This window comes from Dipodomys ordii, unplaced genomic scaffold (assembly GCF_000151885.1).
Source record: "Dipodomys ordii isolate 6190 unplaced genomic scaffold, Dord_2.0 Scaffold112, whole genome shotgun sequence".
Classification (NCBI taxonomy): domain Eukaryota; kingdom Metazoa; phylum Chordata; class Mammalia; order Rodentia; family Heteromyidae; genus Dipodomys; species Dipodomys ordii.
In genome coordinates, this window is record NW_012267328.1 from 1,380,804 (window position 1) to 1,394,999 (window position 14,196).

The 14,196-nt window shown below is 61.8% G+C and overlaps 1 protein-coding gene across 1 annotated transcript in view; it reads right to left on the reverse strand.

The window, feature by feature from the left end:
• LOC105994954 (dedicator of cytokinesis protein 2-like) overlaps positions 1 to 14,196 on the reverse strand; it is a 68,134-nt gene that overhangs the window by 41,881 nt on the left and 12,057 nt on the right. Inside the window, exons 7-15 of the mRNA XM_013028622.1 lie at positions 13,953 to 14,088; positions 12,800 to 12,954; positions 12,104 to 12,185; positions 10,639 to 10,774; positions 9,185 to 9,260; positions 7,962 to 8,038; positions 7,538 to 7,663; positions 5,886 to 6,010; positions 1,411 to 1,546 (exon numbers count right to left, since the gene is read on the reverse strand). Coding sequence (XP_012884076.1) covers positions 1,411 to 1,546; positions 5,886 to 6,010; positions 7,538 to 7,663; positions 7,962 to 8,038; positions 9,185 to 9,260; positions 10,639 to 10,774; positions 12,104 to 12,185; positions 12,800 to 12,954; positions 13,953 to 14,088 — 1,049 coding nt within the window. The remainder of the gene's footprint in view (positions 1 to 1,410; positions 1,547 to 5,885; positions 6,011 to 7,537; positions 7,664 to 7,961; positions 8,039 to 9,184; positions 9,261 to 10,638; positions 10,775 to 12,103; positions 12,186 to 12,799; positions 12,955 to 13,952; positions 14,089 to 14,196) is intronic.

The window sequence follows — 14,196 nt, forward strand, 5'->3', positions numbered from 1 at the left end:
ACCCCCGCCCAGCCTGACGAACGGCAAACAAATCACACAAGAACCAGCACCAGATGTGATCCAGCTGGCAAACTGCCTCTCCAGCCAATGAAGCCCGTAAATTACGGTAAGAGGAGAAAAAAACCCACACGCCGAGTCTCCCCAAATTGGTATAAAAGTCACATCATGTTAGCACCCCCCACCCCCCACAGGAGAGGCGGGAGTGGCAGCCCTGCCTCTGCTGCAGAACCTGGTCTGTGGGAGTTAGTAAGAATGCCCGAGGCCCGGCCCCCGTGGCTCACGCCTGTCATCCTAGCTGCTCAGGAGGCTGAGATCTGAGGACTGGGGTTCAAAGCCAGCCCGGGCAGGAAAGCCCATGAGACTCTTATCTCCAATGAATGGCTCGGAAAAAGCTGGGAGTGGGGCTGTGGCTCATGTGGTGGAGCGCTCGCTCGCCTTGAGCTGAAGAGCTGAGGGACAGCGCTCGGGCCCGAGTTCAAGCCCCAAGATAGGCAAAATAAACAAACAAAAAAAACCCACAAGAATGCTTGGATCCAGTAATGTCTGGGGGGATCCTAGGGTTCACCCCTCATCTTTGTGGACAGACACATTTGCAGATGCTTTTCCTCCTGAAGCCACCCCAGATCACCCCCTAGTCTCCCCAGAACCACACTGCCCAGTGAGCTGTCTGCCAGTGGCACTCACTGGGGTGCCTGGGCCTGGCCCTGGGGCACCCCATTTCTGCAGTGGGCCGTCCAGGCTGTGGGGCCAGCTCCCCGCGGGAACGGTACTTGCGGTGTGGAAAGGGACCGGCTCACACGGGAGGCAGCACTGACACAGACACACTCTGAGCCAGGCCAGGGTACAGGTCCGTGGGGGACCCCAGAGGCCCCAGGCCCCAAAGATAACCCAGGACACCTCCGTCGCCCTCGGTCCCTCCGGGAAGCCTGGCCAACACTGGTCTAGGGCTGACCTGGGCTTGTCACCAAGAAAAGCAAGGACATTCTAGACCAGGAGCAGGATGCCGGCGTGGAAGCGCGGGACAGCCCCGTGGGCGCTGGGTTCGGGAGACGCCCTGCCCTCTGCCGCCTCTCCCAGGAAGAGCTCATGCCTCGCCCTTCCCAGGGCCGCTTGTGGACTAGACCACCTGCTGCCCCACCCCCGTGTGACAGGGCGGGAAACTGAGGCGCAGGGAGGGGGGAGGAGTGGGAGAGCTGGGGCATAAACCCAGCCCCCCCCACCCAGGGCAGGCTTGTTCAACTCGCTACACAGTGCTCATGAAGAGGAGGAGGACGGCTGATTGCTCTACCGTTCCGGGGGACCAGGTCCCCGCCCCGCACTGCCCGGCAGGGTGGGGGCAGCAGGTGAGCGCTGACAGCTTTGGCACCAGCCCCCCCGCCGCCGCGCAGGGCTGCTGTGAGGGCAAAGGGCCTCTCCACGCATGCAGGGCGCGGGCGCCGCCGCTTACCTTGACCGTCTCCATCCAGCGAGGCTGCTTGACTTGGTAGTACACCACGGAGTGGTACTCGCTCATCGGCTTGTCCCCAGCGCCCACGCAGATGGCGTTCTCCCCAAGAAAGGAAACGCAGAGCGGGAACATCACGGAATGGCCGCTTCCGGAGCCTGGCTGACTTCGGTGCCAAGGCCCAGGCCCCGCGGCGACGCCGCCGGCTTCCCTCCCTCCGCCAGCTCCCTCCCACAGGGCAGATCTGCCCCCCAGCCTGACCACAGAGATCCAATGGCTTCCACTCTAGAAACTGCTAGAGCGTGCCAGGACTGGCAGTGGCAGCCTTACTGCACCCAGTGACCAGCCCGGGGTCCCCGCCGCCCGCCTTGTCTCTAGATGGGGAGACGTGTGCACACGGCCCAGGGCAGCCACGCGGCGCCACGGCTGATGCGTTTCTGAAGCTCTCACACCAAGCCCATGGGCGTGCCGGACGCAGGGGACAGCCCAGCTTCGGAGGACACCAGGGCCCTCACGGGCAGCAAGGCCGGGTGCGGGGTGTGTGGGAGGGCCGTGGAGCGACTTCCAGGCCCTGGTCCATGCTGGACGCCGAAGGCAGGGGCATGAGGTGGGAACAGAGCCCAGGAACACGCAGACTCGGTGGAGAGGACCGAGGACAGCCCCATCCGTGTGATGCTGGATGGATGGACAGACAGACCGGCAGATGGATAAACCTATGGACTGACGGATGGATGAATGGATGGATAGACAGACAGATCAACAGATGGATACACAGATGGACAGACAGACAGATGTACAGACAAATGGATGGACAGACATACACCTAGCCAGATGGAATGGTAACTAGAGGCTTACAATGCTGCAATGTGATGCCCGACAGACATGCAAATAGACAAACAGAGGGACAGACAGACAGACAGACAGGCAGACAGACAGATGGAAAGACACAGGGGCCCAAGGGAGGGTTGCAGGAGAGGCTTGAGGGGTAAGACTGAGCGAGACTGAGCTGTGTGTGAGGAGCGTGGGGGGCCATCTGCACAGACCACGTGGGGCCAGGGCTCCCGCTCAGAGCTCAGAAGGAGCTGAGCAGCAGGGAGCTGTCTTCAAACAGCACTTGCCAGCCCTGGGCGGCCCCCCCTCCCCCTCCTGCTCCCGTCCTCCCCTCCCCCTCCTGCTCCCGTCCTCCCCCTCCCTCCTCTCTCTCTCCTTCTGCCCCTTCCTCCTTCCCCCCTCCTTCACCTGGGCTGCCCTGGGGCTTTGCACACAGCGCCCATAGCCCCCCACCACTTCATTTGCACAGCCCCCCCCCCGGGACCACTGTCCTCATCCCTGTCCAACAGCTGGGTAAACTGAGGCAAGGCTGGCAGGACGGCCCGGACTCTCTAGCTCTTTGGCCCGGGGCCCTCCTGCAGCCCCCCCCGGCCTTCCTCACGCAGGAGTCTGGGGACTCTCCACCCCACCCCCGCCCAACGCCCCGGGACCACCCTGGGCACGGAAGCTCCCTCTTTCCCGAGGCTGCAGGAAATGTGGCTCGGTGTTGCACCAGGACGGCTTCGCCTGGGGCTGGGTTGCAAAGTGTGGTCACCAGCACGCGGGGCCAGGGCAGAGCCTGTCCGCCGGGCGTGGAGATCGGGCTGGCCCCCAGGCCTCAGGGGGAGGGGTACGGCCCCCTCGAGGGATCTCCGGCCAACCATCTAAGTTGAAGGCTGAGAACCACAACGCAGGCTCCTCACCCCAGCTCCCGGGGAGCTGGAGAGGGGATTTGGGGAGAATGAGGTCATCCTAGCTGCAGGGAAGTAAACGTAGGTGTGACTCAGGGGTGCCTGGCTAGCAAGTGAAGGGTCACAGTTCAAACCCCGGGGTCATTAAAAACAAAAACCAGAGCTGGAAAGCCACAGGAGAGGCTTCTGGGCAGGGCGCACAGCTAGGATCAGATCAGCGGGGGGGGGGGGGGGGGGGGGTCGGAGCCTGGCCGCCGGGGGCCCAGCATCCACAGTTCCTGCACCTGGCCTCCGGCACCCCGGCCTCCGGCACCCCGGCCTCCACAGCTCAGGCCTCCTCCCTCCCCCATCGCTGAGTGGTCACTGCCTGTCCGGTCCCTGTGCCCACCTCCTTATTCAACTCCAGTCTCTAAGGAACCAGCTCCCACCTCTGGTTTTAGAGATCAAGGGGAAAAGATTCCTGCAAGATCACACAGCTAATAGGAGAGGATCGGTGGATTTGAACCCTGCCTGTCCGACCCCAGAGCTCTTAGCCAGGTCCTGGGGACCCCCCCCCAGGATGCAGGGGCAGACCTCGTGCACAGGAGCGCTGTGCTTTTCCCACGGAACCCGGCTGTCACGGGGAGCTGGGGGAATGCTGCAGAGCGCTTCAGTAGGCGATGATATTTATTTCTGCAACTCTGGGGAGAGCTGCCTCCCCGGGCTTCCTTAGCAATTTTCAATAGTCAGTCACCTAAACTCCCCCATAATTTCCCCGGCGGATGGAACTGTAAATTCCCACCGTGCCCCGTCTCAGCCCCAGAATCCCCGCCTGTGCGCGCCGGCAGAGACGGCTGAGCCAGGAGCCTCAGCCTGGCTGCGGCTGGAAGAGAAGCCAGGCCGGCCGGGGAACGGCGCTTTCTCATTTGTCCTCGGGCAACGTGGAAGGCAGGCAAGGGTATCGATGTTTTAAAATGAGGCTGAGCTTCAAAAGTTCTCTGATCAGGAGGTAGCTGGATAAAAATAGCTTCAAAGCAATGGTCCATACATTCATGAGATGCAATCTGTCCTTTGGGATAAAGTCCCCTTGGACTCCTTTGTGCTCCTCTGAGCCAAGTAGTTTCTCCCTTATTTGAACTTTTCAGAAAAAGTTTCAGCATTAGCCATTAGTGGCCGAGCCAGAGGCTGGTGCTTTGTTCAAGGAGAGATTAATGAAGGGGGGGGGGTGTTCCATGGACAAAAAGGCAGTTACAGAAATGTCTTCAGATTTAAAAATAATAAAGAAGCATCCCAGAGCTCAATAGAAGAGGTTACCAGCCTCATTTTTAAGATGGAGATGAGATCGGGGAAGATTTTTTTTTAATAGACATCATGGTGATTTTTGTTGATGTTATTTTGTTTTGCCAGTTTGAGGGCTTAAACTCAGGGCCTGGGTGCTATCCCTGAGCTCAAGACCAGTATTCTACCTTTTTTGTTTTTTTTTTTAGTTGGTTGTGGGGCTTGAACTCTGGGCCTGGGCACTGTTCCTCAAGTGCTCTACCACTTGAGCCACAGCACCACTTCTGGTTTTCTGAGTGGTTTATTGGAGATAAGAGTCTCACAGACTTTTATGCCCGGGCTGGCTTTGAACCTTGGTCCTCAGATCTCAGCCTCCTGAGTAGCTAAGATTACAGGTGCGAGCCACCAGCACTGGCCCGGCACTCTACCATGTAAGCCTCAGCTCCACTCCCAGATTTGGGGAGTGGCTAATTGGAGATTTAGAGCCTTGTAAACATTTTTGCCTGGGCTGGCTTTGAACCACGATCCTCAGATCTCAGCCCCTCGGGTGGCTAGGATGACAGGCCTGAGCCACCAGCGAGCCCGGCTTTGGTGAAGTGTTTTAGGGTCCTGGGTCATTGGTTCCAATTGACAAGGGCTCTGCTTCACATCTGTCAGGGACGGAGTGACGGATGGGCCCCCGTCCCCTGTGGGTGCTATCTACCCCCCCCAGCTCCCAAGAGGGGGAGGACACCCCCACCCCACCTAGCTCTCCATCTTCCCAGGGGCCTAAGAAGAACTTGAGCGCAGGCTTGACTGGCGCTGACAACGCCTCCTTTTCAGCAGAGAGCCGGGAGAGGAGGGAGGGGGGAAGCGGAGCCTCCCACACGCTGGCCCGGGCTGCCGACAGCTCACAGGAAACAGGAGTAAATAGACGTAAACACGCATGACGGGACCGCGCAGGACATATGCTGTGGGAACAGAGCCGGCTGCTCTGCCTGCGTTCCCGACACACGAGCGGGGCTGCACCTCGCCGCCGGGGAGTGGGCGTGAGCGCGGGCGCTCGCTTCCTTCCTCGGCGGCCGCCCAAGGCTCCCCATGGGGGCCTGTGCCTGAGACACCAGCCGGCGTTCCAACGAGAACTCTAACTGCACAGCTAAACTACAGCAGATGCCAGACCAATATAAACATACATCTAAAGAGGAGGAGGGAAGGCGAGCGGGGGAGGAGGCGAGCGGGGGAGGGAGAATAGAAGTGGTGAAAAGGAATACACATTGGAGAACTGTTTGCCTGGGGGAAGAAAAAGAACAAGAAGTAACCTTGGTTCTCTCTTAATCAAGGTAGAGATCACGTGGCCACACACCACTCCCAACAGCCCCTGGCACTTAGAGAGCCAAGTCAGGGAGAAGCCACACACACACACACACACTCACACACACACACACACACACACACACACACTCACACACCCCGCCTCCGCTTACGGGCAGCGCCTTGCCATCTTCGGAACACACACACACGATCACCTCCACGTTCCTCTGCGAGGTCTTGTTGTACTTGTCGAAGTCACCTTGTAGGAGCGTGATGTAGATGTCATTTCGCACGTCTCCTGAGGACCAGAGAGGAAGAGGAGAGACTGGAGGGGGCCCAGGGGAGCTCGGGCCGGGTGGGGCGTGGGGGGGCGCCGTGAGGGGGGGCAGGGGGAGCGTGAGGGATCACGTAGAGGAGCGTTGGGAGAGGTGAGAAAAGGGGGTGCAGGGGGACATCGGCGCAGAAACGGGGGAGAAGGCCAGTCCTATATTGGCCATGTCTGTTTCTGCCCGTCAAAAATCGCTCAATTTCCATCCTGTGGTGACACCTGCTGGGCGGGGGAGGAATGGCCACCGAGGAAACACGGTGTCCCCAGATGGCTCTGTTCAGTGGAGTCCTGGGCCGGGCGGGCGCAGAGGGCTGGCAGGGAGGGGTGGGTGCCGGCAGCGTGGAGTGCTCTAGAGGCATCCGGACCTCCATCAAGCAGGAGCGGACGTCACAGCCCCACCCACAGCTGACCATCCACCACGCAACCGTGAGATCCGTGGAGGAGCCGGACAGGCCGGGGGTCCCCAGGGACGCCCACAGGCTTAACTTTTGAAGAAGAAATGACTGCAGGCTGAGGAAGGGCGTCAGCCCTCGTGAATGCCCCCACCCTCTGGGGAGTGGTGAATCCTCCCCACCCTCTGGGGAGTGGCCAATGCCACCCGTGTCCCGTCTGCCACCTGAGTACTTTATGCCAGTGTGGATTGTCCAGGCAACAAAAGTCCTTTATAAAAATGATTCACAATCTGACAATCTGCTTTCCCCTCAACCCGGGTAGAACATGTGGTTAGAGCCGGGCACTGGTGGCTCATGCCTGTAATCCTAGCTACTCAGGAGGCTGAGATCTGAGAATCTCGGTTCAAAGCCAGCCCGGGCAGGAGAGACCGTGAGACTCCTATCTCCAATAAACCACCAGAAAACCGGAAGTGGCGCTGTGGCTCAAGTGGTAGAGCGCTCGCCTTGAGCTGAAGAGCTGAGGGACAGCACCCAGGCCATGAGTTCAAACCCCACGACTGGCAAAAAAAACAAAAACAAAAACATGCGGCTAAAAACGGTGCCTAATGCACTTCTGGGCTGTACACCAGGCCACAGAGTCTGTGAGACACAGAGTCGGCGTCCTGAGCGAACTGTGATCCCGGGGTGCATGTGTGTGTCTATTTTCAGGGGCAATACATGTGTGTGTTTGTCTTGTGTGTGTGTCTGTCTTGTGTGTATATCTGTCTTGTGTCTATTTTCGGGGTGATGCACTGTATGTCTGTGCTGTGTCTTCTTTCAGGGGGTGCATGTGTATGTCTATTTTCGGGGTGATGCACTGTGTGTCTGTGCTGTGTCTATTTTTGGGGGGTGCATGTGTATGTCTAGTTTCGGGGTGATGTACTGTGTGTCTGTGCTGTGTCTGTTTTGTGAGTGCAAGCTTTCAGGCATGCAGGTGTGGCTCTCAGTGGTGGTATTGAAGGAGGGGCAGAGGGAAGGTGACCGTTACAGAGAAAAGGGATTGTAGGAGCGGGAGAGCGCCCCTCCCCCCCCCCCGGGGACAGACACGGCCTCCCCCGGACCCCACCTGGCATGATGATCTCGGGAAAGCCCAGCTTCCGGGCCACCACGGTGGTCCTGTCCACCAGGTGCGGGTAGTCCTTGCGGATCTGCGTGAGGTCGCCCACCAGCATCTTCATGGTCACCCACAGGCCTGCGGGGGGAGGGGGCACTTCCTCAGGGTGTTCTCGGCCCGCCCCCTCTCCCCGCCGTCTCCCCTGGCTCTGCCCCGGGCCCCGGCGGGCCAGCACAGGCTGCCCCCCACCCATCTACCAGGGCTGCAAGGGTCATTTAGGAAAGGCCTGGCCCCCAGTGCCAGCTCCGGCCCCTCGTGGGGGCTGCAGGGGGCAGGGGGTGCATCCCAGAATTCCCAGTGGTCTGTGGGAAGGAGGGGACCGTGATCTGTCTGCAGAGTGGCCTGCAGAGCGGCGGGGGCTGGAGGGGCCGCTCACCCTGCCCGCCGCTGTCTCCTTTAGAGGCCGTGACTTTGCCCAGCAGGCTGTGCAGGAAGTCATTCTCAGCTGTGACCCTGGAAAGCAAGGAGACAGACCTACACACGGTGTCCCGTGGGGTCCCCAGCCCCTCCCAGGCCTGGAGCAGAAAGGAAGCCTGCCCGTGCCAAGTCCTGCCAGCCGTGGGAGCCTTCCCCACGGACCAGAGCTCTGCTGGTCCTGGGCATCTGCCCCCCTGGGGAGATGCACATGGGGGAAGGACCCGAACCCCAGGCAAGTGGGGACCCCTCCGCTGCACCCCAAGTCCTAACCAGAGAGGCTGGTCAGGTGGGACACCCAGCGGCCCCCGGCGTGGCCAGCGGCCCCTTTCCCCAAGTCTGCATTGGAGAGGAAAGGACTCCTCACTCCTAAAGCACGGGGCCGGCCCCGGGAAACCTGACAGACACACTCCTGGGGCCTGACACACACCCTCACGCAGAATCCTCCATCTTCTGCTGATTGTGTGTAGCTGTCTAAAGTAGAGGCTCCAGAACAAGGCCTGGTGACCTCGCTCACCATGGCTGCCGCCCCCCCGCCCGACACCCCCTGTCCCCGGCACTGGGAACACACCAGCCCTGCCAGGCTGAACAGGTGGACATGCCAGGGTCATGAGCCACTGTGGCCCTCCTCCCTGCCTCCTCCCTCCTCCCGCTGGCCTCTGCCTAGCTCAGGGCAGCTCCAGGAGAAGGGCGTGGCCTGTGGAAAGGGTGTGGCTTGAGAGGGTGTGGCTCATGAGAAGGGAGTGGCCTGTGAAGGGGGCGTGGCTTTTGTGTGGTCCGTGGGAGTGTGGCCTTGCAGAGGGTGTGGTCTGTGGGGAGGGCGTGGCCTGTAGAGAGGGCGTGGCCTTGGAGATGGGGTCTTGTGGGTGTAGCCTTGAGGAGGGCGTGACCTTGGAGAGGGGTCTTGTGGGTGTGGCCTTAAGGAGGGTGTGGCTTGTGGAGAGGGCGTGGCCTTGGAGAGGGGGTCTTTGTGGGTGTGGCCTGTGGAGAGGGCGTGGCCTTGGAGAGGGGGTCTTGTGAGTGTGGCCTTAAGGAGGGTGTGGCTTGTGGAGAGGGCGTGGCCTTGGAGATGGGTCTTGTGGGTGTGGCCTGTGGAGAGGGCGTGGCCTTGGAGAGGGGGTCTTGTGGGTGTGGCCTGTGAGGAGGGGTGGTTTATCTGGGCCCTGGTCCCCCGCCTGTGCTTACGGGTGGAAGGGGATGAAGTGCTGCTTCTCCTCGTCACTCTCCACCTTCCCCTTGATGATGTCGGTGATGTCCATGCCTGGGAAGGGAAGCGACGCGGACTGAGGGTCCCCCTCGCGCCCAGGAACGAACAGCATGGGCTGAGGTTACAGGATGGGGCAGAGGGCAAGGGGCACCTGGGGGTCAGCGAGCCAGCAAGAGGCCACACAGACGGCAGGCCTTGCCCACGGCTGGGCAGAGGCCAGAGGCAGGGTGGGGCAGGAGGCCACGGAGCGGAGCGTTAGGTGGGCAGGGAAAGCAAACACCCACGGTTCCTGCAAAACACTTGCCACGTGCCGTGACCCCCAGCCTTGCACGGACCGCCCCGCAGCGCAGAACCGCAGAGGATTCTGGGCCTCAGAGCCTCCTGCAGCCAGCCATGTGCACACCACCCAGGGGAAGGACGCTGCACGGAGCCGGGTGGCAGGGATGGAGGCAAAGGGGGTGGGGAAAGCTCAGCCGACAGCAGAAACACTTCAGAAACACCCCGCGCACTGGCCAGGGAGCCACTAAGCCCGCGTGATGGCAGGTCAGAGAGGAGCCGGGCAAGAGCAACGTGAGCCTGACCGCCCGGTGGTAACAGCCTGGGGGGGGGGCATGCAGAACCAGGGCATCTGTGAGCAGCGAGGGGGGGGGCTCAGGTCCAACCTCCTCACTTCATCCGCAGGGAAGCTAGGGCCCTGAGAAACACTGGCCCGGCTGCCCAGCAGCGATGGTGCCGGGTTACAGAGCCACCACGACTACGCAAGTCCTGCCGGCTGGGGAGCAAGGATTTGTGCCACCGAAGACTAGGGTACCTTGAGAACTGGCTTACATACAGGGCGGGACCCGGGGAATGACAATCGGTGCATGATTAAAAACGGATACCTTCATAAAAAAAGAGAGACTGGCATGTCAGACTGCCAGGTCACAGGTGCTCAGTGGCTGTTAAGAAAAATGCACCTTAAGGTGGGACCGTGTCAGGTTCGTGACGGCTGGAGGGAGCGTGAGGAAGTCTCGCAGTGGGGGCCCTGCACCCCGCACCCCGTGCCCCGCACCCCGCGTTTCCCGGCATCCGGTCCCATCTGGAATGCAGACGCCGGGTGGGTGACTCATTCTGTGTCGCTGCATTTCCTGTCCTGGATATTTCTCTCAGAATGATTTGCTCCTGGTAATTAGATCAGCCCTGGATTGCTCTTCCTTTTGGTCGCAGCTTTGGGGAGCAGAGGCTCCCACTGCTCAGACAGATCGCGCGTGACGCTCAGCTCCAGCCCCGAGACCCCATGGCCCCTCTCCACCCACAGCCACACCCGGCCACCTCTCCCCTCCATCCATCTGTCACCACAGACGTCCTTATGAAGGGGCGCTCTGCGTCTGTTCCTCGGGGCAGAAATCACCCTTCAACACCCGAGCAGATAAACCACGTGCTGCGCTCCTACCTGCCACCCCGCAGGGCCGCCTCAGGCCCTGGGTGCACTTCTTCGTACTGGTGTCTTTGAGATCCATCTTCCCGATCCGGACTATTTGGCAAATCAAGTAGATCTTATCCCTGTTGAGGTCTTTGTTTCCCAGATCCTGTGGGGCAGGGGGGGAAATAGTCATGCACACCGCACATTGAGTGGAGATGAAGAAAAGAACACCAGGAGCAGTCCTTGGAGGGGTACGCCTCTCACGGGGACGCCTGCCCCCCACATCACTGTCCCAGAAGAGGAGAGAGCAGGGGAAGACGTGAGGGGTGGAGACGCGGCACCGGTCATACGGGCGGATTCCCCACGGGCAAGGGGAGGTACCCCAAAACAGCACTGCTACAGACGGCGCCCCCCCCCAGAGACGGCAAGAAGGGAGGGCAGGTGGTATCAGCTAGTGCTCAGGGCACGCTGGGAGGGCTCGTGTGTCCGTGCAGGACACACCGGTGCACCGGCCGTCTCCAGACGGAGGCGTGGTCATGGCCGCACGGGGCGGCAGCGGGCACGGGGCGGCAGCGGGCACGGGGCAGCTGCCGTCCGCTGAGCGCTCGGCCTGCCCCACCACCCTTCCCTGCTCCTGTGTGGGGGACCCATGTTCATCAAGGTCGTGCGTGGGCTCCGACCGGCAACACGGAACAACTCAGGATGGGACTGGGGCCGTGTTGGGTTGTGTTCGAGATACGACCCCGGCCCGCGCCTCTGTCCTAATTCTTGGTGACACAGAATACCCATCAGCCCGGATCGCTGCACAGCGAGGCCGCTGCACTGAGCGGGCTGTGACCGGAGGTGATTGCAGAGCCAGGTGTGGCCATGATCGCGGTGGATCAACGCGGATCCAACCTGTCAGTTTAGGTCCCTGCCCAGCGGCTCCCTGGGTCTCTCCCCTGTGGTGCCAGCCCAAGTCCTGGCCAGGCCCTGCGCCTCTCCTTCCCCGAGCCTCTCCTTCCCCGAGCCTCTCCTTCCCCTGAGCCTCTCCTTCCCCGAGCCTCTCCTTCCCCTGAGCCTCTCCTTCCCCACACATCTCCCCAGCGCCGCCCGCCAGAGCTCAGAGGCCGAGCTGGCACCCAGAAATCCATCACTGAAATGGCAGCTGGCTTCAGTGCTGCCCGTGTACGGGGCTGCTGACCCTGCCACGCTCATGTGTGGGCCCATTTGCTAAGGCAGTCACTGTTCTAGAACAGTCCTGGTTCACCCGTGGATCACCTGGAAAAGCCAAGCGGCCCCTCCCGCCCCCAGCGCCGGGGTCCCTGCTCACGGAGATGCACACGCGTGTGCAGGTAGCACTGACCACAGCTTCTGGCCCAGGGGACAGACGGACACGGCCGGAGGACCGAGACAAGTGGCCCGGTCACGTGACCCCGCCAGCCCCCCCCCATCTCTGCCCAGCCCGGCCCTCAGCCGTGGGCGCGGCCTGCACGTGGCGGCCACGCCAGCTCACCGTGAACACCACCTTCAGGTTGTTGAGCATCTCGATCTCCTTCGGGAAGCCGTGGCTACCCCAGCGCACCAGGTAGTTCTCACTGCGGGGGGAAGGGGGGGAAGCGCCGGCGTTGGTGAGGGGAGCGAGGGGTGCGCACAAAACCCCACACCGCCTCCCAGGCCCAGCCCGCCCTCCTCCTGCCCAGGATGCCCCCAAAAGCCTTCCGCACCCCCCCCCAGGATGCTCTCCTCCTGCCCGCCGCCCAGCCAGGGAAGACAAAGATCTGGAATCTCCATTATCCTTCCACTGTGGGACCCTGGCCTGACTGACGTCAATTGGACATGGGAAAACTGAACGCAGCTGTGACTCCTCCCCCTCCCCTCCTCTCCCTCCCCACTTCCTGTCCTTCCCCTTCATCCTTCCCCCTCCCCCCTCCCTCTTCCTCCTTCCTTCTCCTCCTCCTCCTCCTATCCTTCTCCTTCCTTCTCCTCTTGCCCTTCCCCTTCCCCTTCCTTCCCCCTCATCCCCTTCCCCCTCCTCCCCTTCCTCCTCCTCCTTCCTCCTCCTCTGCCCCTCCTCCCCCTCCTCCCTCTGCTCCTCCCCCCTTGCCCCTCCTCTCCCAGCTCAGCCTCCCCGCCGGCACCCATGCCCCGGGGCGGCTCAGGGCGCAGAGCCTCGGTCCCCAGGCCTCCTGCAAGGCCGTGGCACGCCCACCTTATGACGGCCTGCTTGCTGGGGTCGTACAGCGACATGAAGAGCTCGGCGTCCTCCCCGATGCGGCACACAAAGTTGCGCACGAACACATAGAGGCTGTGGGTGGGCGAGGAGGAGAGCCGGGAGCACGCGCCGTAGTCGGCCTGGTCCCGGGACTGTGGGGGGGGGGGAGAGAATCAGACCGCGGGGCTGATGCCAGTGGAGACGCGCCCCGCGGCCCCCGCATCCGGCGCCCAGGACTTCCACCGCGCCACGTCCCCAAAGATGAACTCTACACGCTGCTCGTTGAAACCTTCATGAAGGGGTCTGGGCGGTAGCTCAGCAAGAGTGCACGCCCTGCGTGTGCAAGGGCCTGGGCTCAACCCTCCCTCCCTCCCTCCCTCCCTCCCACGCACATGCATGCACATACATGCAAAAGAAAAGAGTGGTGGAGAAAGGAAGAATAAAAGAAAGGCAGGAAGAAGGGAGGGAAGGAAGAAGGGAGAAAAGAAAAGCTGGGCACTGTGGTGCACATCTGTAATGCCAGCACTCAAACGGAGGCAAGAGCGTTGCAAGTTCAAGGCCAGCCTGGCCTACTTACTGCCTCAAAACTCTATGGACAGAAATATGCATTTTAAAAACAAACAAGCTGAACTGGCGAGGTGCCTCCGGGAGGAACTCGTAGGAGATCCGAACTCCTTTGGTCCTGTGGGACCCGGCCCTGCCTGGTGCCTCTCCACCCCGTCCACGACCCCTGCCCACCCCCCACCCCGACACACACACTGGATTTCCACACCATCACTGTTCAGAGCTCAGCTCTACCCCAGGGCCCTGGCATTCGCCCTTCCTGCCCCTGTTCTACCAGCCTTGGAGCTGCCCAGGCCGGTGCGTCCACGGAGACCGGATACCCTGCGTCTGCTCAGAGCAGACCTCTCCGGAATCAGAGGCCCCTCCCGGCCCTGCCGAGCCGGTGACCTGGGCAGACCCCGGTTCACATCACCTTCCCCATCGCCATCTGGAACCATGTGGAACTTACTCGCTCCCTGTCTTTACTTCACTACCAGCCTCTGGTCAAAGCCATGATTAGGGGCCAAGGTGGCCGGGCCCTGGGCCCCGGGCTGGCCCTGAGGGACGGCTGGCCACGGCAGGGGCTGCCCCGCCCGCGCCCACTCACCATCTCCTCCCTGATGCGCTCCGTGATCTTCTCCGTGGCCTCCTGGTGTGCGTGGAAGAGGCTGATGACGCTGGTGCGGCCAGGGTCCAGAGTGTTCCCGTCCTCATCCCTCACGGTCAGGTCCAGCTCCAGGATCCTGAGGGGCACGGGACGGGGAGGGGGAGACTGCTGAGCTCCCAGGGCCAAGGGGCCCGGGGAGGGCAGGGCGCGGGGCTGGTGGGCCCGGGGAGGGCCGGGCGCGGGG